The 20,420-nt window shown below is 42.6% G+C and overlaps 3 protein-coding genes across 3 annotated transcripts; 1 reads left to right on the top strand and 2 right to left on the bottom strand.

The window, feature by feature from the left end:
- Positions 1-44: 44 nt before the first annotated feature.
- Positions 45-13,544, top strand: LOC120951998 (cold shock domain-containing protein E1). Its single transcript, XM_040371043.2, has 12 exons — positions 45-122; positions 594-5,279; positions 5,770-6,137; positions 6,235-6,647; positions 6,735-6,942; positions 7,025-7,471; positions 7,581-7,904; positions 8,076-8,372; positions 8,435-8,857; positions 8,936-9,112; positions 9,269-9,464; positions 9,587-13,544. Exons 2-12 carry the CDS (start codon positions 5,243-5,245, stop codon positions 9,607-9,609), a joined length of 2,913 nt encoding a protein of 970 aa, XP_040226977.1. The 5' UTR covers positions 45-122; positions 594-5,242; the 3' UTR covers positions 9,610-13,544.
- A 436-nt stretch (positions 13,545-13,980) lies between these two features.
- On the bottom strand, positions 13,981-16,111 carry LOC120952000 (neurogenic locus notch homolog protein 1-like). The gene is made up of 4 exons (XM_040371047.2): positions 15,367-16,111; positions 14,941-15,089; positions 14,718-14,847; positions 13,981-14,615 (listed from the first exon to the last, which is right to left on the bottom strand). The coding sequence occupies exons 1-4, from the start codon at positions 15,419-15,421 to the stop codon at positions 14,551-14,553; spliced, it is 399 nt and encodes a 132-aa protein (XP_040226981.1). The 5' UTR covers positions 15,422-16,111; the 3' UTR covers positions 13,981-14,550.
- A 107-nt stretch (positions 16,112-16,218) lies between these two features.
- Positions 16,219-19,380, bottom strand: LOC120951999 (uncharacterized). Its single transcript, XM_040371046.2, has 2 exons — positions 17,668-19,380; positions 16,219-17,606 (listed from the first exon to the last, which is right to left on the bottom strand). The coding sequence occupies exons 1-2, from the start codon at positions 19,115-19,117 to the stop codon at positions 16,390-16,392; spliced, it is 2,667 nt and encodes an 888-aa protein (XP_040226980.2). The 5' UTR covers positions 19,118-19,380; the 3' UTR covers positions 16,219-16,389.
- Between the last annotated feature and the right edge of the window lie 1,040 nt (positions 19,381-20,420).

Here is a 20,420-nt window from a genome sequence, read left to right as displayed (position 1 = left end):
CGCAGACAAATCATGATCCAACCCATTTGCTGCATCTTGTTACGCTAGTGCCATCTACCGGCCGCTAAACCAAGAACAAAAATGACATGGCTGACTGTGTCGTTAGTGTGTGCTTGGTCGTGGTAAGATTTTTCTTCATCAATATTTGCTATGCAAAATTGTTTTATTCTGGCTAAAAATACTACCCAAAGAAAGTGGAAAACTTGCTGAACAATTTAAGATAGTTAGATTTCCCGTTTCGCTCGATCCGAAGCTGGTATCATTGATTGAAAAAGTGAAACCCATTCCTTGCTTGTGTTAGCGAATACCGAAAAAATTAGATGAATGTGCGAAAGAGAGCTAGAACATCGGGGGTGCATGGTAGAGTGAAACGGCTTGAGTGAGAAGTAAAAAATGGAGAAATTGGAGCCGTCAAAGCTTTCACACGCACATCGGAACGGAGCTACTTTTGCAACCACTTTGCTACCTGTCTCCGCCACACCACCACCACACCAACACCAGTAGTCTAGAAACTGTCTGCACATGACAAATCTTCCGATTGCGATACTTCTTCATTGTTCTAACAGGTCTTGTTGTGGTCTTCTCTTTCACAGCTTGTGTAACTAAACCGCTATTTTAGACTAAAGAGCAGTATAATCGAATCTACATCTACCAACAACTCCAAAACCAACAAAACAGCTGCAAAAATCAAACAAAATCCCAACAATATTGTTTCATTAAAGACAACAAAAAAAAACTATCACTGGAAAAATACTCAACCATTTTTACCAAAAAAAAGGAAGGGAAAGTAAAAGGAAACCAAGAACTATTACCGAGAAAAAAATCGAAAAATCGATGCTTAGCAAAACCCTTGCAGGAGGCATTTGCATCCGCTAATGCAACCAACGGCATCGGTGCATCGATGAAAATGATGCGCGAGTAGTCGCAAGCAAATGTTTCAATCCGCATGGACTGTGCAGGAACGCTAAAATAAGGGAAGAAAAACAGGGCGTAAGGCACACCAGCGAACCCGAACCGTGCTAAGCGTAACAGACAGAAACGAGCGTAAAAACACACTAGCATAAAGCCTTATGAACCGTAAAAAATTGTGATCTCCAGTTTTCATCTTTTTTTCAAATTCGTCAAATCAAGCTACTGGACGGAGCAGAAGAAAAAAAAAATCGCACCAGAACTGCTACTCCCAGCAGAAGGACGAAACACTAGGAAACGAAGAAATAGTAGTTAATGCTACGGAGCAGCGGTAGAAGTAAGCAGTAAAACGGTCAGCAATTTATGCCTAACATCCCGGAGGATCAGGAAGGATCTGCAGCAAGAGTGAGTGTTGCGAAAAGTTTTGCACACGCGTTCGTTTGAGGTAAATGTGAGTGTATAATAATAGCAGCATTCATCAGCAATAGTCGGCCACAAAATTCCGTACAGATTCAAACACACAAAGGACAACTTAGCACGCATTTACGACATTTACGGTTCCGCACGCAAGCAAGCGAAGCAGGCGCACGGGGTAACGAAAACAGTTAAGAGAGAGAGAGAAAGAGAGGACAAAACAACAAACTGTATAATTTGCCATCATCGAGTACCGGAACCATCCCCCCGTGTCCCGTATAAAGAACGCACAGTTTGTTTGCGCGACGCCTCTCAAGATCAAGGAAGGGTGGAACAAAAGATCAGCAGCAGTCATATAACAATAATATCAATATACTGAAACAGAAACGAGGAACAAACGACATCAGCTCAGCCATAGCAGTCAGATATAAAATACATTAATATTCATCATAATCGTAGCCAGCAGCAGCAGCAGCGGACATTTGCCTGACGACCAAAACACACAGTACGTACGTCTGGAAGTGTATGGGAGTAATCCGACACTAGTAGTAACACCAAAAATCAATTCGCAATTACGTTTTAAGCGATTTTGTACCACGCAACACAAGGACCGTCGAAAGAAGAGCAAAAAGGTGGAAAAAGTCAACAAAACAGTAACAGCAGCAGCAGCAGCAGCAACAATAACATAATAGGAAGTGAAACCCATCGTGCATGGTGTGTGGTGTAGTGTTTATACGAAACTAGTTGGTTCACTGATTAAACTATAGAACGATAGAACTTTTGTGACTAAACACCGAGAAGTGATTAGTGTTTCAGTTCAGTTTTGATTTCCCTTTTTTCGTTTCGATTTTTATGTGCAAAGTGAGTAGCCAAGTCAAGATCGCGACCGTTTTGCATTCGCAACATCCTTTTAGCTGGTTCCCGTTTTGATCGTAAGCAAACAACACCGATTCTGCATCGTGTGTACAGCGCTTATCGCTCACGTGTTAGTGGTGCTCCCAATAGAAATAGCAAAACATTCAAGAAGATTTGTCCAGAAAGAGTATCTGTGCTGCCGATCGGAAACTGCGAACTACTAAAACCAAATCGTCAAAAATAGAAGTACAAACTATCACCACAATACAGTCATATTGCTGGCACACTTCATCGAATCACACGCATAATAGTGTGGGATAAAATAGGAAGCCACAAGTTCTACCCGGTAACGATAATCGACTCCACTGACACTGGTCTGGCCATCGCAAAATAAATGGTGGAGTAACGAAAGCAACCAACAACACGCGTAAACCCCGTTTGGTCTAGAATACACCGTGCCGAGGATTCCAAAGTGCATCGATAGACGATTGGGAAACCCTTAACAAACAACAACATACAGCAATATTTTTCGCTTTGCCTACATACGTTTACACAAGAGCTGGGCAGGACAACCGTTTTATTACTCTATCCCAGTGTCTAGTGAGAAACAGCAAACACGCACATAAAGTATACTTCCTCATCTTTGGGTACCCTAATACCGCCCCAGAGCTGTTGTTAAGCTGGAATATCGTGTACCGCTTTCGTTGATCTGACGGCGCTTTGAAAAGCAACCCGGTAAACGGCTTTCCGTCTCCGCAACAACGGATGGTTAAGTGTTGGTAGTGTGTGTTTGTGTGTGTGAGGTGAAACACTATAGTGCGCACAGTGGTGTGTTGTACTGTGGACGTAAAATAACACCGGACTGATAAGGTGCGATTCGTGTATAGTTTGCGTGTGTGCGTGTGTGTTTGGGGTGTAAATTCGCTGATAGTAAAAGTGATTAGTGTACGCAAACCATGAACACTGGCCATTCGTCGGAAATGGTAGCTTGAATAATTAAAAAAAAAAAAAAACAAGACTGTCGTAAAACAATTTGCAGCGAAGCGAAGAGAAAACACGGTGAGAAACACAAAAAAATAAGTCAAGCGAGGGAGTGATAGAGAAAAACATACAAATAAAACCATTCTGTGATAAAATTTAAAAAATATAACAAAATAAGCATATGTTTATTAAAGTGAAACTAAGTTAGGCTTACCGTAACCAAAACACAAGACAAACGAGAACGTAAAGCAAAACAAAAAAAAAAACAATACAAGAAAACAAACACACACTTTTGTGGCGTAATGCTACGGTGCTGCGTTATAGCGAGACATTGAAACAAAGAATACGCCTGCAAATTCGTTCCTGAGCGAGTTCGTCTAAACTAGTAAATAAAAACTCAACGCATTTGGATGAAAATCATCGCCAGCAGCTACGGCACAAGTGTGTTCTATTCATACGTACACACGTGCAGGTGTGGGCAGCATTATCCGCGGTTCTGCTGTATGCATTTGAGAAGCCACATAGGACAAAAGTAAGCGAAACATTCAGCAACTTCGTATGATAAACCGTTCCCCCGTTCATCCGTCGCGGTATTTTGTTCGTGCGTTCCCGTATTGCGGCAACGAACATTATTTCAATCTATCCAGTCCGGTTGTATGCTGAATCTCCGATATATCATGTACATTCGCTGAATTACTCCAAAAGCGTAAAGTGTTTGTGTTATAGCAGTTCAAAAAATCCGCCGAACAAAATAGTGAATAAAGCTCCGTAAAACAAACGGTCGTCGTAATTGAAGTGTGATTTGGCTCTGTGAAATTTGCAAAAGAATAAAAACTGTTTCAAATTCCAAGGAACAGATTCCGTTAGCAGCAAAGCGCTCAAATGCTCGCGTAAGATCTTGGACCCATTACGAAGATTACACAATTTTACGCTTCACAATATTGTTTCATCAAACACGACGGATTGACGGAGAGCTGGTATCTTCCAGTCCCGAAATAGTGATTGTTCTTTCTTCTCATATTGAAGAACACTTCAATTTTTCCTAATACTGTGACACTTGTTTTTTAAACCCCATCCCGTGGTGATACAATCGCATTTGCTAAAACAAAAAGTAATAAATACCACAGCAAAACAAACTTGTAAAGTGTTCGGAAACGTAAAACACACAACAATCGGGGTAGAAATCAACTACAGCGCTTGTCGTTGCAGCATAAACATAGCGCGCCACATACAAAAAAAAACACACACACACATACATACACGAATATCTGATAAGGCTGATTTGTGAATATAACGGAAACCAAACTAAGCGATAAACAAGCGAAACAATTGCATACTACTAAAAATAAAAGTAACAAAAAAACAACAACACAACAAAGCGCTAGCGTGTAAGATAGTAGCGGAGTGTTAGAAACAGTAGAACACACTTGAAACAAGTAAAAGTGGCGATATACAAACATTAGTAACAAATTCAGGACGAAAAGAGCTGCATGCAAACTTCCCAAACACGCACGATAAAAACGGATCGTGAGAAAAATCGCTTGTGGGATTAGTGAAGTGTGAGCGGTGCGTGCGTGTGCGTGAGATAGAAAGAGATTAACCAGCAGTCGGAAAATTGTATCAACGGAATCGAACCAAAGGCGAGAACGGTGAAATTAATAGACCTTTTTCGGGTGAGGCGTAGAAAACAATACAGGCAAGATTTGGGTTAAACCAATATACTAAAACGCATTACAATTAGTCCACCATTGCAACCCGGTTCGTGAACGGTGAAGTGGAAGAAGAGTCGATCCTCCGGACACCAACGCAGTCCGTAGCGACGGCGAAGTGTGTGTGGTTCTTTTAAGTTTTCCATCCAGAAGAAAGTGTCAAATTTGCAATCTGTGAGGCTTCTAAACCCGTAACGTGATCACATTTGCTGTTTATCGGAAGGAACGGAACGCATTACTACTCGTTGAACGTGTCACTTTGACGGCGAGTCTATCGTTTTTTTTTTGTCTGATTGGTTGATTTGTCTCAACAAACAAAACAAGCAAACAAAAGCCAAGAACCTTCTTTTCGTGTGTCAACGATCATCATCACCATGGGAAGCCAAACGAAACCTTTTCGTTCTGCCGATGGTAAGTGTTGCTTGGATGGGCGTTAGCGAAATGATTATGCTATAACAAAATGGGTTTATATGGTTGAAATTATAATAAGTTGCGCTTCATTATTTAATTGCTCTCGTGTTGGATTTTTTAAACTTTGTACTGTACGAGCTAAATTCTTTATCTTAATTATTCATACCATAATGCAAATCCAAACGCTAAACCTTCAAAGTGATTTTGTGTTTTACCTGTTCATTAGGAACGGGGCTGTTCGTATTGTTTTTGAAAGCGATCATAGTAACATACAAAAACATACACCATTCTAGTACATATGCTCTACGAGAAAATAGGGCCGTGGGAACAGGGATGATCAAAATTTAGAACTTCTAGTTTACGCCGTAGATTATGGAGTATTTGAAAATCGGTGATGGCAATTAACGATCAGTGACCAGTTTGACCGAATCAAAAATGAATGTTACAATCATTTAATGTAATGTTTTTTGCATTTACCGTTTATTTATAGCTTCATTTATGGATTATGTTGCGTACGGCCAGCGCAGCGATGTGTTCTACAGCGGCCAAACGAACCAACCGTCTGCTCCCCGGCAATCTATAAACCCATCGAATGTTTTCCCACCGATCGGTACGTTTAGCATTGAAGCGACTACGATGGCAGCTCCGAATCAAGGTGTTTTCGGTGGTGGCGATGCCATGAGCGTGATGGGCAATACCGGCACGACGGGCACTATCGGAGTGTTCAATGCTAACGCCATGATGAGCGTTCCGAACAACATGAACAGTGCGAACAATTCGTACTCGTCCGGCCAGAACACGAATGGTGTCGACGCTAGCCAGGGAACGCGCGAGACTGGCATCATTGAAAAATTGCTGGTACGTTCGCAATCGGAGGACATGTAAAGCAGAATGAGCGACCAAGATTCATTTGATGATGTTACAAATGTGTCTGTCACCTTCCATTTATTTACAGCATTCGTACGGGTTTATCCAGTGCTGTGAGCGACAGGCTCGACTCTTCTTCCACTTCTCGCAGTTCGGTGGCAATATCGAGCATCTGAAGATTGGCGATCCAGTGGAGTTTGAAATGACGTACGACAGACGTACCGGGAAACCGATCGCTAGCCAGGTGACGAAGATCGCCCCGGAGGTAGTACTGTCCGAGGAGCGCGTTACCGGCACCGTTACGACCGAGCTGAAGTGCGACTCCGCCCCTTCGGGAAGCAATACGAGCTCTTCCACCTCGAGCGACACTACGACCGGGCGCATTAGCTATGAGAACCGGGGCGAATGCTTCTTCCTACCGTATACCAAAGATGATGTCGAAGGAAACGTTTCGCTACGTTCGGGTGACAAGGTCAGCTTTCAAATAGCTACGAATCAAAGGTAAGCGACACTTCTGCAGCATATCCTTCCATATAGGTACAGCAGTAGATCATTGCATTGTATTGTGATTCTGTTGGAATTTTACAGAGGTAACCTCGGTGCTTGTCACATCCGGCTGGAAAACCCGGCACACCCGGTAAAGTATCGCGGTGTCGTCTGCTCTATGAAAGACACATTCGGCTTTATCGAGCGGGCCGATGTGGTGAAAGAGATCTTTTTCCATTTCTCGGAAGCGGATAACACTATCGAACTTCGTCCTGGCGACGATGTTGAATTTATTATCCAAACCAGAAATGTAAGTATTCACTAATCCCTTTACTCATACCGGAAATGAGTGCAATAATGGACGAAATATTTTCTTCTTCTGTGTGTATCAGGGGAAAGAAGTGGCATGCAATATTGCTCGTTTGCCACCGGGATCGGTAATCTTCGAGGATGTCGATACGACCATCTACAAGGGACAGGTGCTGAAGCCACTTGATCGCAATAATCCGGCACGTCAGCAGACAAACGATCCGCTGCCGGGGCGCATTCGCTACCGTGCAGCCGACCACTCGGAGGTAGAAGTGCCATTCGGAGACAAGGATCAGAAAGGAGACTACACGCTGCGTCACGGAGACTGGGTACAGTTTTTGCTGGCGACCGATCGCCGCGATCAGTTGCAACGGGCCACATCCATTTCCCTGCTCGACGAAACATTCCAAGTGAGCGGTGAAAAGCGTGAGCAAGGCGTTGTCGCATCGTTAAAGGAAGGCTTTGGCTTTCTGCGCTGCGTCGAGCGAAGCGTTCGTCTATTTTTCCATTTTACTGAAGTGCTAGATACGGTAAGTGTAACGGATTTTAGGATAGACGTTACTGCTCTTAGACTGGTGCTAATCTTAATTTTCATCTTTTGCAACTGATTAATTCATTCCTTCCGTTTTTTTTTTTCAGAGTCGTGAAATTTGCGTCGATGACGAGGTTGAATTTACCGTCATTCAAGATCCTGGATCGAGCTTTGCTAACAACCGCCAAAGCGCTATCCGTATCAAACATTTGCCCATTGGTACGGTTAAGTTTGAAACTCTGATCGAGAGCAACGTTGAAGGCGTCGTATCCCGCGAGGCGCCTAAAAGTCCTATCAAATCACAGGAACGCACCGAGGGCGGCGTCATAACATACGGCCAAGGTCCAAACAAAAAGACTATAATGTATTTCTTGAAAGATTGTGATAAGCCACCGCGTGTGGGTGATAAAGTCAGATTCAATATTTGTCAGGTAAAGTAAAGGCTGGTTTAGTTCTCTTAATGCGCTTAAACGCCAATCATCCCATCAATCGATGACGTGAACAGAAAGTCCATCGAGGAGGTTTCGCGGGATCAGTTTGGCGTTTAGCGGAATAATTTCCATGTTTCAACCGAATAATGTTCTTGATCTTGGTTAATGTAGGTAAAACGTAACAAAGAATTGATCGCAACGAACATTGTGGAGATCACTTCTAACACGCATCAAGCTCTGCAACAGCCGCAACTATTGCATCAACAACCCATGCAGCAGCAATTGCAGCAATCTCCCATTGCTGTCGATACGCAGCTAACGGTTGGAACGGTTCAATCGTCACAATCGCCTACGTCTGGCCTTAGCAATGGGTCTAGAGCGAATGGTAATTCGGTATTGAAGTCTAACTATACCAATGGCAATATTAAGCCAGGCAAAATTCACCATGGATTCATTGCGGTCTTGAAGGTACGACAAGTGCGTCCGATATACTATTATTTCCAACGATAATCTACGAATTTATTTTGCAGGAAAATTTCGGTTTCATTGAAACGGTCGAGCACGACCAGGAAGTATTTTTCCACTTCAGCAACTTTGTCGGCAATAGCAATACATTGGAGTTGGGACATGAAGTAGAATATACGCTCTCTACCCGTAATGCCATCAATGCGGGTAACTGCATTCCGGCAGAGAACGTTAAAGTGCTACCGAAAGGAACGATTCAGCAACCGAAAGTTTTACCCTCTAGCTTCAATGGATCCGTTCTGCGTCCGTTGCGCTGCATCAATCCGGAACAGGTCGAATACAGTGGTTTGGTGCAGGTGAAGAACGAGCACGGCGATACATTGTCGACCCACGAGTTTGGTATTACCAGTCTAAAGAATCATCGCGATCTGCTGCAGAAGGATGATGTAGTAACATTCAAGATCGACGAGCTAAATCGTGCAATGGAGGTATGTACTGTTTGTTTATACTGTTCATAACTCGTAGCTTCTATATGATTTTCCGTAATTCTTGTTTTTCCGTTCCAGATTGCTCCCGTTCGTACCAAAAAGCAAGCCAAGGTAGATTCAATTAAGGGACAGTTCGGATTTTTGGATTTCGAAGTGGACGAAGGGAAAAAGTTGTTTTTCCACATGTCCGATGTGCAAGGCAACGTAAATCTCTATCTCGGAGATACGGTGGAGTTTTCCATCGTTACTAATCAGGCAAGTGTATAGTATGCGTACCACTGTTTATACAAAATGAAAATGATGTTTTTACATTGTGTTTGAAAATAATTTGGATGTTGATATGAAATGTCATGCTGAACGGGTTGGTGACATCATTATTAATCCGTATCCTTGTCATTTTCTATTGAACAGCGGAATGGTAAAACCTCTGCATGCAACGTTGTTAAAATAAACGATGCGAATGGACCGCGGCCCGAACGACTGATTTCCCGCATCAAGCTAAACTCCGTAGACGATAGTGGACCACGTCTAACTGTCATTCGTGCACCGAAAGGGCCGGACGGTACGAAAGGCTTCCATGCATCTGCCAGAACTCCTCGTTTAGTTGGTATGTAAAATGTTCATTTCCTATGTTTCTTTCTTAAAATTGTTTACGAAAGCTGAGAGGCCATTATTTTATTATTTCGTTCTTATTGGTTTATTTTTATTTTTTCTTCAATTATGTCGCAGGTATATATCCAGCAAATGAATAATAAGTAACGAAAACGAAATTAGCAGATTGTAATAAAATTATACCAATTACTCTTCATTTTTACTCAGTTTCATGTTTGTATTTCGGTTTCTTTGAAAAACAAAAAAAAAAAACAAAATAGTTGTGTATGCCTATCCATTTTAGTTAATCAATTGAACGTTTAAAATAATTTGCTGTAAAAAGTAACGCGTTGCAGGAGGCATACGAAACAATAATAAATACAATGCAAAAAGTATCATCAATGGAACATAAACAACACATGTGATGAAACCAAAACTTTGTTTTCTGGTTACTGCTTGCGAAACGAAGCAAAATACTACGCTTATTGTTGCGTTGATCATTTCGCACTGCCAAACAGGATGTGTGAATTAAAAAAAAACTATCTTCATTTAAAAAAAAGAAACACGAAAAGTGTTTGAAACCTTAGTTACAGCCTAATTTACATCGAAGACTAATTTTAACATTCATAAACAAACAACAGGATACCTTATCTGGAAACAAATGTGCCCGAAGATTTAACGTATATTTACATTATCCTTATTGTCGGTAGACAATTGATTAGCTATTATTTAGAATTATGGTAAAAAGTACCGGTTCTTCATTTCTGATGTGATGATTTCGTCAGAATATTCGCAATCGATGTTCGCAATTCTTGCGCTAGTCGAAACATTTCATTATATTGAATGCATACCGAGGTGTAAAATTGTGTGGACGTTGCGTAAATCGAATAGTTTTGTTTTATTTTCAAACGATACAATTAACTAATTCAAACTAAAGAATTCTAGTGTCATGTTTTTTTTTATTTGGGCCTTGAATAGTTTTTTTGTGTTTTTTTTTTTTTTTTTTGTTGGGATTGTATACAAAATTATTAAAAAGTAAATATAATTCTAACCGATCACAAACGGTGTGGTGCACAATTATGAAAACTTCTTTTTTGTTTTGATTTCATGCTAAACGAATAGTATCGCTACGGTTTATAAAATGTGCTTTAAGTTAACTGAACTAAAATCGAAGAAAAATATGTTTTATCTTTTTATTGCAACGTCAACATTTGAAAAATGACTCTCGGAAAACGGCATGAAATATGTAATGCTTTGACTTTCAGCTATAGAATACATCACGAACGAAAAGAACACATTAAGCTAAAAGATGTGGTTTTGCAACGAAACAAAACCAGTATGAATCAGTTCGATCCTACAATACTACAAACACATTACATTTAGAATCTGTAAGATGCGTAGGAACTAAGTATGAATCTAATTCATCACTTTCTAACTGTATTCATTCGTTTCCTCCCTGTTACTCTTTGTACCACACCAAACCAAATGTTCCCTTTATCTTCCATCATACGACATGCTCTTTGGCATATGAGGTAAACTTGTCTCAAAAACGGTACAATTTACATGGGAATCATCTCTTTCTTCTTTCTTATCGAAGAATATATTGTAAGTCGATGGAAATATATGAAACAGCGATAAGATCGGAGAACGACAAACATCTGCTTTTCAATTTGAGCACCGATGTTTGTGTTTTCCTGCAAAACCTCGCTGTAGATTGACTATTTTCCATTCATTGCCAATATGTTGGGCGTAGAAAAGCGGAAATGCATAACTCTAAAAAAACAAGAAGACGATGTTTGTATGATGCAACTTCCTGAGAAGCTGGTAAAAGAAAGAGAACATCAATGAAAATGAAACGAATCGTACTATTTTATACTTGATTATGATTATTTTGAAATTGGCTTTTATGAACTCTGTATCTATACGTTAAGTCAGGTTATGTTTTCAATATAAGAGCTACGTAACGAAAAAAAACAACTATGTGTAACTGAGCAAAAACAAAAAAAGTATGAAAAGCGAAACCATTTGTGAAGTTAAGAAGAACATAAAGAATGGAAAGGCTATTGAAAGAAACACGTATCCCAACGCATATTTCCTCTTATAAAACATGATCTAGTCTGTGCAACAAATTGATACTAAAACAATGCAAAAGCAAGACATACGAATGATGGCATAGGTAGAATTCGTTAGCAATTAGTGGACGGCAAATGAGAGAACACACATAAACACAAAATCATGAAGCGAAGGAAAGGAAGTAACGATGGAACATGTATAGTGATATTAGTGTCACTTGATGACGAACGCTTCTACTGCTCAGCAATACAAATAATGCAACTGTAATGAATGGTTTGAGATAACAAACACAAAAAAGCTGTGTAAAACAATTGTCTTATGTTTTTAAATTCGACCACTGCTACCAATTCTATTCCCTATACGAGAATGCAGGAACTGCTAACGAGTAAAATCTGTAATGCTAACAAAATAACAATATGTAAACAAAACAAACATACTCACGTATACACATACAGCCACATACACGTACACACAACAGGAAGTTCTGTTGGCTTGGAAGAACTCTCGTATAGGTTTTAGTTACTTTTATAGAACAATAATTGATGGACGAATATGCAGCAGCAGCATGGAAAAATATACAATCTCCATCAGCAAAGCAAAGCAAATATACATCAACACGTTAATAAAGGTTATTCGGAATAGAGAAGCCATCTTGTCTCGTAACATGGATGGCAGTGCGAGAAGCAATTGACAACCGGTGCCAGCAACAACGATACATTACAGGCATAGAAAGGAACATGCGGTAGTGAACATAATAACGCTTGTAATGTAGATGAGAACAGAAACAAAAGTAAGAAACAAACAAATATGAATGAATAATTAAAAGCAAAACTACTACTATCATACAATAACTGCAGGCAAGAGGAAAAAAAGAAGGTTGGCTTTAAAGTAAAACTTTAAGCTAAAAAAAGAACAGATAACACAACAGACACATTCACACACATAGAACACATAGAACGAAAAAGAGATAAATAATACAACAATTATTAACATTTCGGGATCAAATGAAGGAACGTTTACAGGAGTGAACGTAAACGTGTAACACACAATGCTTAGTAAACGCAATCATTGCAACCGCCGCCAGCATAATAATAGGGCAACAATGGCCTGATATTTATATTCGGTTGTTTTTTACGGTTTTCTTTCCCTTTTTGATTGTCGCGCAAGCAATCATGCTACAAAAGAAAAAAAGAAACTGCAAACAAACATATGCAAAAAAACATTTGCGAAAACTGTGTCTGTGCCCGTGTATTGCAATGGCGCAAACAGGCGCGCGCGTAACGTGTTTTAGTGCGTAAGTTGCTTTAGCTCAGGATGGCCCGATTTAAAACTATTGTTGAATAGTTGATGTGCAAAGCGATAAAAAACGGAAACACAAATTGTCAGACACAGCGGACGAATGACGGCAGCACATAAACGACGACGGCGTCCTGGAGTAGCATACGTGAACCCTGCATGTGGAGGTGGAAAAATTTATTCTTATCAAGCTATGCTACCCTCTTGTTTAGATGAACTAATGAACCTGGAACGTTGTAAACGAGCTAGTTTTATCTGGTTCTTTGTTTCAAGTGAAATTGCTTGCAAAGGATGACATTTTTGTTCTGGGTCGAGTTGAAGTTGAAAAAGAAAAACACAAAATACACAACACACACACACAAGTAAACTTTCCGAGCGCTTTTCTGAAGACAGCGAGAGGGGGAAGACCGATCCCGATAATAGGAAGGAATAAAGCGAAAGAGGGGTAAAGAAAGGACAGTTCAGAACCAGTATGTATGAGCATGATTATAATTCTACAGGTGAACAAAATAAAAAAAAATGAAACATAACAGAAAAAAAAACAAAACAAAACAAAAAAAAAACGTAAAATTTAAATAAAACAACAAAAAACAAATGAAATCAATACAACATTGTAACTGAACGAAGTAAACACGCAAAGCTCTGATGTAACCAATAAACCAAGCAAGCAAACAACAACAAACAAACAAACAAAACAACCAAATAAGCATTACACAAAACAAACTAATGTTTCGGCTTTCGTTCTCTTTCTTCGTTTCTGGTATGGTATGATGACATTCAGGTGTTTAGTGTGGTTTTTCAGGATATATAAGCGTTGCTGGTTAGTCCAGTCTGGTGGTATAGTCGTCAAATCGCACGACCTAATAATAACATGGTCGTCATAGGTTCAAGCACCGAATGCACCGTGCCCCCATATTGTGTAGGACTTGACTATCCTGCTGTGTGTGTGTGATCAATTAGTCACTGAAAACCAAGCCTCCATTAGAGCGGGGAGTGGTACAAGCAGGCCTTGGCCGACAACGGTTGTTGTGGTTGTGCCAAAGAAAAGAAGAGCGTCTACAACAACAGTTCATTAATAACGTCCTATTTAATTGGCTGTAATCTTATTAATTAATTTCATCTTATTTCTACTAGTGTACCATCGAATTTTTCAATTCAACAAATTTATTGAAAATAGAACTTTATTGTGAAACAATATTGTCTAAGAGCTAGTTTGATTCAAACTGTTCGTCGTATTTGCTAGAGTAGTGTTTGGTGCGAGGGACTTTGTTGTTGTTGTTTTTATCAAATGTTTCTAGATCAGTGTTCTGTATCATTCACCAGTACGTACAGATATTACATTTGCTTTATAGGCACTCCGTCCGTCCTAACCGCTTCGTGCATTACAGTGCTATTTCATCTGTTTGCGGCTGCTGTAGGTAGTGTGAAAGGGGTGCCCATAAGATGTGGGTAAGCAAAGGCTTATCAATGCGTATTATCGTCATGGGTTCGTCGTAACAAATGATGCCGCGTGTAGAGTGTGCCGCGCGACACATACAAGGGTACAGTATGGTTATAAGTTTGGTAGAAACGGGCGTGCAGGGTTAGTGATAAACAAACACTTTGCTACTCTTTTCATTGTACTAAATCCGTCTCTCTTTCGCGCCCCTTTCCTGGTAGAGATTCGACTTATACGTATACTGATGTAATTGGATCTAACTATGTGACGGAGGAACGAAATCAAAAGCCAGTATCTAAATAACGACACACTCGTGAGGGAACTTGGTGCCCGGGGGCAGCTGGTCGGGTTTAGGGCACACTGGAAAGCAAAAAGCAGAAGAAAATGATGCCGATAAGCCCACGCATCAATAATATGCACCATATGTGCACATGCACTCTCTCTCTCTCTCTCTTTACTTACTTCGGTGACATCGGTTACCCCAGTAGCCGGTTCCTTCGCAGCGACACTTGTACTGTGGCATTGTCGTTACTTGCGTGCACGTACCCCCGTTCATGCATGGCTGTCGGTTGCAGATGTCACTGGAGCGTCCCTGGGAAAATATGAAAAGGGTCAATCTCTTTGTCATTCTCTCTCTCTCTCTCTCTCTCTGTTGACTGTAGTGTGCATAAGAAGGGGAACGAACCTTCAATGCATCCTGGCACTCCTTCTTGGTGGCGTAGCGAAATTCCGATTTGCAGCCAAACGCACAAGTGCACTGACCGTTATCTATCCGGCATCCCTGTTGCGTTTGGTCCAGATCGCAGCTCTGCGTCGACCTTATAAGTACGGCCACTGTAAGATCGTGAGGGAAAACGGGAGGGGTCCCAAACAGAAACAGGAAACTAGACCGTTAGACTGATAAGCGATATAACTGTTCGACGGTGCTGAAGGAACGAACCCAGACCACGGCACTATCTCACAGAGCTGGGAAGGCAATGCGTTTTACGTGGAAGGCATTTCAGCAATTTTACTCGATTTATTTTTGTCTTCCCTTTTAACCAAAGGGAAGAAAACACATTTGTATTTCATTTTGTGCGAATTAATTCCTATTTAAATCGAAACACATTACCTAGTGCGATCGCACACAGCAGAGTAAATGAGCACGGTGAATGAAATCTAAACATCGCTCCCGGTGGCCACTTTTGTAGCTGTGTCGTCGTTGGCGCTCGATTGCCTTTGGGTAGTACACTGTCACCCGTGATAGTGGAAGCACAAATCACAATATTCAATTGCACAGAACGCTTTAAACGCAGAACCGACGAATACACCTGGCCAAACTACAACGCTACATTAAGCACAGAGGAGCACCGTGCGTACGCTCTGGTGGCTTTTCTTGCCGTTGACTCTGCCCTGCCGAGTGAAGCTGTTCGCGTTCAGTCAGCGACTAACTTGGTCGCTGGGGTTGGTACAGCATCCGAAAGGCTGGCTGCGTTCACAAGCGCACGAACCGATGCATGGTTGCACGATGCTCGGTGTGTTATTTTGTTTCTCTTTTCGTCTGCACTGGACCGTACGTATAACATTTCCATGGAAGCAAGCGAGATAACTACAGGAAGAGCGGGTCGAGCCTGACGAAACGTGGCTGATAACAACCCACAGCAGAAGAACGAGTGCCTGATAACGTTCTGAAACGTAAATGCCCCACCAGCGTGTGGGCAAGCCAGAACGGTTCTCCGGGCAAGCCAGCCAGCCAGCCAGCCAGCCAGCACACGATCGCCAGCATACGCGATACGCGATCTCGTAAACGGGCAGCAGTAGAGTTTGTTGAACATCATCATCATCATCATCATTCTCGACAACGTTGCTTCCGGCACGCTGATAAATCCTTATTGCACGGCACAGCAACGGTAGCTGGGTTGAGGAAGAGTTCGTTCTTTCCATTCACACATCAACGAACCGGCAATAAAATGTACCATCAATATGCGTTGCTCCTCCATCTCCTTCTACTCCTCCCTGCCCATCTATAGATAGCAAGGTTCTATATTTATTCTTGTTACTATTTCTAGAATACTTTTCGAACTTGTACTTTCTGGGCTTACGTTTTGAATCTTTGGTGCATTGCGGCTCTTCGACGCGTCCTCTTCTCTATTCCCTAACCAAGGAACGCGTATAAAGGTAGCAAACTTTTGCGAACCATCTGGTACGGCAGCTTCTGTGCGTTGTTTTTGAGCTTCCTATCTGCACCGCGTGCCATTAAAAGCTCCGCCAGCTCGAGCTGCATTTCCTCAAACGCGTAATGCAGGGCAGTGTTTCCACTATCATCCTGTGCGTTTATTTCCACACCATGATCAAGCAGCAGCTCGATGGTCTTTAGCGAATGGCCGTACCATTGAGCGCTCCGAAAACGGTGTGCAATTGCAATCAACGGATTTCGCCCCCAGTTATCCCTTGCTTTCAGTGTTACGCCCTTCTGCAGCAACCGTTCTATCACGTCCAGATTGGGTTCCTCCATGTACACGAGCATACCCAGCAGCGGTGTGCAGCCGTACTCGTCGCGCACGTCGAAATCGATTTCGTACCCATAGTCCAAAAACCAACGAGCCGCGTCGTTGATTGCCCGGTGACACACCTTCCGAAAGAACTCGGCCGCTTCCGTTCGGGAATGGTTGTACAAACTGTCGAATAGCGTTTTTCGTATGTCGGGATACTGTTCCAGATATCGACCGCAGCTGCAGGTGAAAAAGTCACGATTCTGATTGCCCAGCATCCAGGGCAGGAAAGCGTGCGCAATCTCGGGGAACCAGCTGAGGTGTGCAATTTTCGGTAGTAAAGCCCAAGCCGCGCAGTGCTGCTTACCGTGCAACGTCTGCACCAATGCGCTTCCGTTCACTAGCTCCACGTCGGCACCTTGCTTGAGCAGGTAGCTGACCGTCGAACAGCAGTTCGCTAGGGACAGTGGTACATTACCGTCGTGCGTCGGATGGTTTATATCGAACCCAAGCTCCAGCAGCTTCGTGAGGATCGCTTGGCGAGAGTAGCTTCCCACCTTGCTGGCGAAATGCAGCAGATTGTACCCATGGTCGTTGGTGACCGTTGGATCTATGCGCATTTTGGGGTACAGCAATTCAAACGCGTCCATACTTCGAACCGAAAATATTGGCCAATTGCCTTCGTCATCCTTTTGGTGTAGGTCAGTGCCACAGGCCAGCAGGTTTTTGATCAGCTCTAGCTCATCCCAATCCACTGCCTGGTGAAGAATGTTCCTGTTTCGCTCGTCCACCACGTGTTCCAGTGGGAGTCCTTCCGCTTTCAGCGCTGCCATAGCATCATCGAACGATTTCTGAAGTGCGTAGAATCGGTCGGTGAAAGCTGCAAATGTGATCGAGCGTGAGTGACAATTACGCTAAAGATACTTCCACTCAATACTTACATTTAGTCTGCTGACGTTTGATTGCTTCCGTAATGGTTTGGTTGATCACATCCTGCTGCTCGGGGAATGCGGCTGCCAGCAATGTAAACGGCTCCCTGTACACGGACCTGTCGAACCAGGGCTGACCGGTAGCGTACTCCTGCAGTTTGGCGGGTTCGGAACGTAGGTAGTCTTTATGATGGTCCAGGATAAACCTTAGCATTTCCACCTTTCTGTGCCTCAGTGTGATGCCTAAGATTGGAAACGCGGCTGTGGTTTCGAAGATGGGTTTAACAGAGGGATTCTGCTCGTATAGCTCCTTCAAAAACTCCAGATGATCGTGTTTGAAGAGATGATGGAGCACGTTATCCCCATCATAAGCTGCCAACTTCAGAATGTCCACATTTCGTCGGATTCCCTCGAAACAGTACTCGAGTGCTATCTTTCTCGTTAACAATTCTACAACATTCGCGTTTTCACCGTTCTGGTACGCTAGGTCCAGCCCATACTGTACCACATATTTGCTGCATTGTTCTTTTGAATGTGATCTTACGAATGTCCACGTGGTTATGTAGCTGTATTCTTCACAACGGTGGGTAAAGATACGATTGAATGCTTGCGATTCCGTTTCACCAAATTGCTCTCTACGATAGGCAATCAAAGCCTTCAGTACGTAATCCACCATTTGCGGATTGCTCTGCTCTACCGCGATGTGAAACGCATTTCTTTGTCTGCTGTCCTGCACGGTTGGATCGTACCGGTTGATGTACTTCGTGAGCAGCAGCTTAACGATGTACATCTTCATCGTACGGATGGCAGTCATCAGGGGAATGCTCTCGTACTCTCCCGTAGCAGACAGCTGTGAGCCGTGGGCAACCAGCAGGGCCACCATGCCGGCACGATCGTACAGACAGGCGGTCTGCAGGTAGGTCAAACAATCCGACCGCAAATCTGTCTTGTCCAGCGAAACGACCCCGTTGGGCAGAAGCGCATTGATGCAGCGCATTACGTCGGTTCGCTTTTCCGCCGAGCACACGTCCAGCGCGACGAGCCGGTTGACGTCGTCCACGGTGGGCGAACGAAGTAACACAAACACTTGCACATTGAACGGGATAGCCGAGGGGCAGGAGCTGGCCAACTGCGCCACTTGCTTGCACTCCTCCTCGGTGCAGGCCACCAGGATGGGCCGCTTTTTCCAGCAATTGTTTTCCGCTTTCCACATGAACCTCTTCTGCATGTGCTCTTTCACGATCGCCACATCGGAGGCGTAGCACTCGAGCAGTATCTTCACGGCCAGTGTCGCATCATGCGCTATGGCCGCGTGCATTGGCGATAGGCCGTCCTTGTTCGCACGGTATGGACTGTCACCCTTCTCCAAACGCTTCTGCACCTCTTTTGGCCAATTGTTTGCCGCACACCAGTGCAGCAGATCGTCCTTAAAGTTGTTCCTATGAAATTTTCTTCTATCCATCGTTGATGTGTCGTTGATGACTCAGACTTTGCGAGCACTGTCCAGGCACTGTGGCAAACCCGCCCGACATTGACAACTGATGGGCGCCCGCGCTCCGTCCCGGTGTTTTATATTGAACGTATTGCAATAAATATCGAAATGTGCATACCATTGCGTCATATAGCGACACTTGCTGCATTGCACACATTACCGCAACAGGAGTGATTAGATGAAGGGCTTGCATTGGATGAATCACCTTTTGGTTGCTTCCAACTGTCAGTTACAGCGGGATCGGGAGGAGTTTAGGGTTGGTTAGATCTGTAAGTGAAAACATTACAAGCATCGTACTTGTTTCATTTAAATTATTTTACTTATAGACTGTACTTACGCGTCTTTTTGTTTGCCTTTTTGGTACTTGATAATTATGCCTCCTTTGTTTACTGTTGATGTTTTGTTGTAGCGATGGGAAAATTGAAGTTGTGGACGGAATCGATTCCGACTAGCTCCGAATTTTTGTGGAATCGATTCCAGATAGTAGGTCCGGAATCAATTTGTGGAATCGGTTCTGGAATCTGAATCACCTCGGTATCGGAATCGTCCAAGGAACCGGTTTCGGAATCGGCTACGGAATCGGAGTTGGCTCCTCAATTATCGGCTTCGGCTTCGAAATCAAATTGGATTTCGGTATCTCGAAGAGCATAGGCGTGTTTGGTTTCTTAAGGCCGGGGGACATTGTCCGTAATCGCTAGTGTAATTTAAATTTTCACCAGCGCATCTGGCGGCGGCTGGCCGAAGCATTTTTCCAAACAGGTTGCGCTTCAGAAAATATGTTATTTTTCCTTGTTTTTTTATTTAAAACTGGACTCGAAAAGGTTTTTTTGGAATTGATTGAATCAAACTGGATTTTATAGTTAAGCATGTTATGCATGTGTTTCAGCCATTTTTGCATAAAAAAAAACTTTAAAAAGACTACATAAATTTGAGATCCAGCACGACCATTCCCTCGAGGACACAAAAGAGATTCTACCAGCCGTCGCCAGATGCGCTAGTGAAAACAGAAATTAACACTTTCAGCCTGGCACTTATTTTCATTAACTTTCCGTTCCGCCGGCATCTAGAACGCAAGCAGTGGATTTTGATCCAAACATGCATGTAGAAAAAAATAGTTTTTTTCGTTATAATTTCAACTCTACTCTGTTGATCAATCCTGTGTGTGCGGGATGAGGTTTTTATCAATCGCAATAATTCTTAGGATATCATTATTTTACCTGTACACTGCTGTTATTCATGCGATTAGAGTACAGTTGTTCGCAATGTTTTTTGT

This window comes from Anopheles coluzzii, chromosome 2 (genome assembly GCF_943734685.1).
Source record: "Anopheles coluzzii chromosome 2, AcolN3, whole genome shotgun sequence".
Taxonomy (NCBI): Eukaryota; Metazoa; Arthropoda; class Insecta; order Diptera; family Culicidae; genus Anopheles; species Anopheles coluzzii.
This window is presented reverse-complemented; position numbering and strand designations above follow the sequence as displayed.

What these genes read in the sequence shown, in the direction of transcription:
- LOC120951998 (XM_040371043.2), top strand. Translation starts at nt 5,243, where the DNA reads ATGGGAAGCCAAACGAAACCTTTTCGTTCTGCCGATG. An exon ending in TTACTGAAGTGCTAGATACG is followed by an intron (nt 7,472 to 7,580) that starts GTAAGTGTAACG and finishes TTTTTTTTTCAG; the next exon opens with AGTCGTGAAATTTGCGTCGA. An exon ending in TTTCCATCGTTACTAATCAG is followed by an intron (nt 9,113 to 9,268) that starts GCAAGTGTATAG and finishes TCTATTGAACAG; the next exon opens with CGGAATGGTAAAACCTCTGC.
- LOC120952000 (XM_040371047.2), bottom strand. Translation starts at nt 15,421, where the DNA reads ATGTTTAGATTTCATTCACCGTGCTCATTTACTCTGCTGTGTGCGATC. An exon ending in GCTGTGTGCGATCGCACTAG is followed by an intron (nt 15,090 to 15,366) that starts GTAATGTGTTTC and finishes ACGATCTTACAG; the next exon opens with TGGCCGTACTTATAAGGTCG. An exon ending in GGGTAACCGATGTCACCGAA is followed by an intron (nt 14,616 to 14,717) that starts GTAAGTAAAGAG and finishes TTTGCTTTCCAG; the next exon opens with TGTGCCCTAAACCCGACCAG.
- LOC120951999 (XM_040371046.2), bottom strand. Translation starts at nt 19,117, where the DNA reads ATGGATAGAAGAAAATTTCATAGGAACAACTTTAAGGACGATCTGCTG. An exon ending in CAAACGTCAGCAGACTAAAT is followed by an intron (nt 17,607 to 17,667) that starts GTAAGTATTGAG and finishes TCACATTTGCAG; the next exon opens with CTTTCACCGACCGATTCTAC.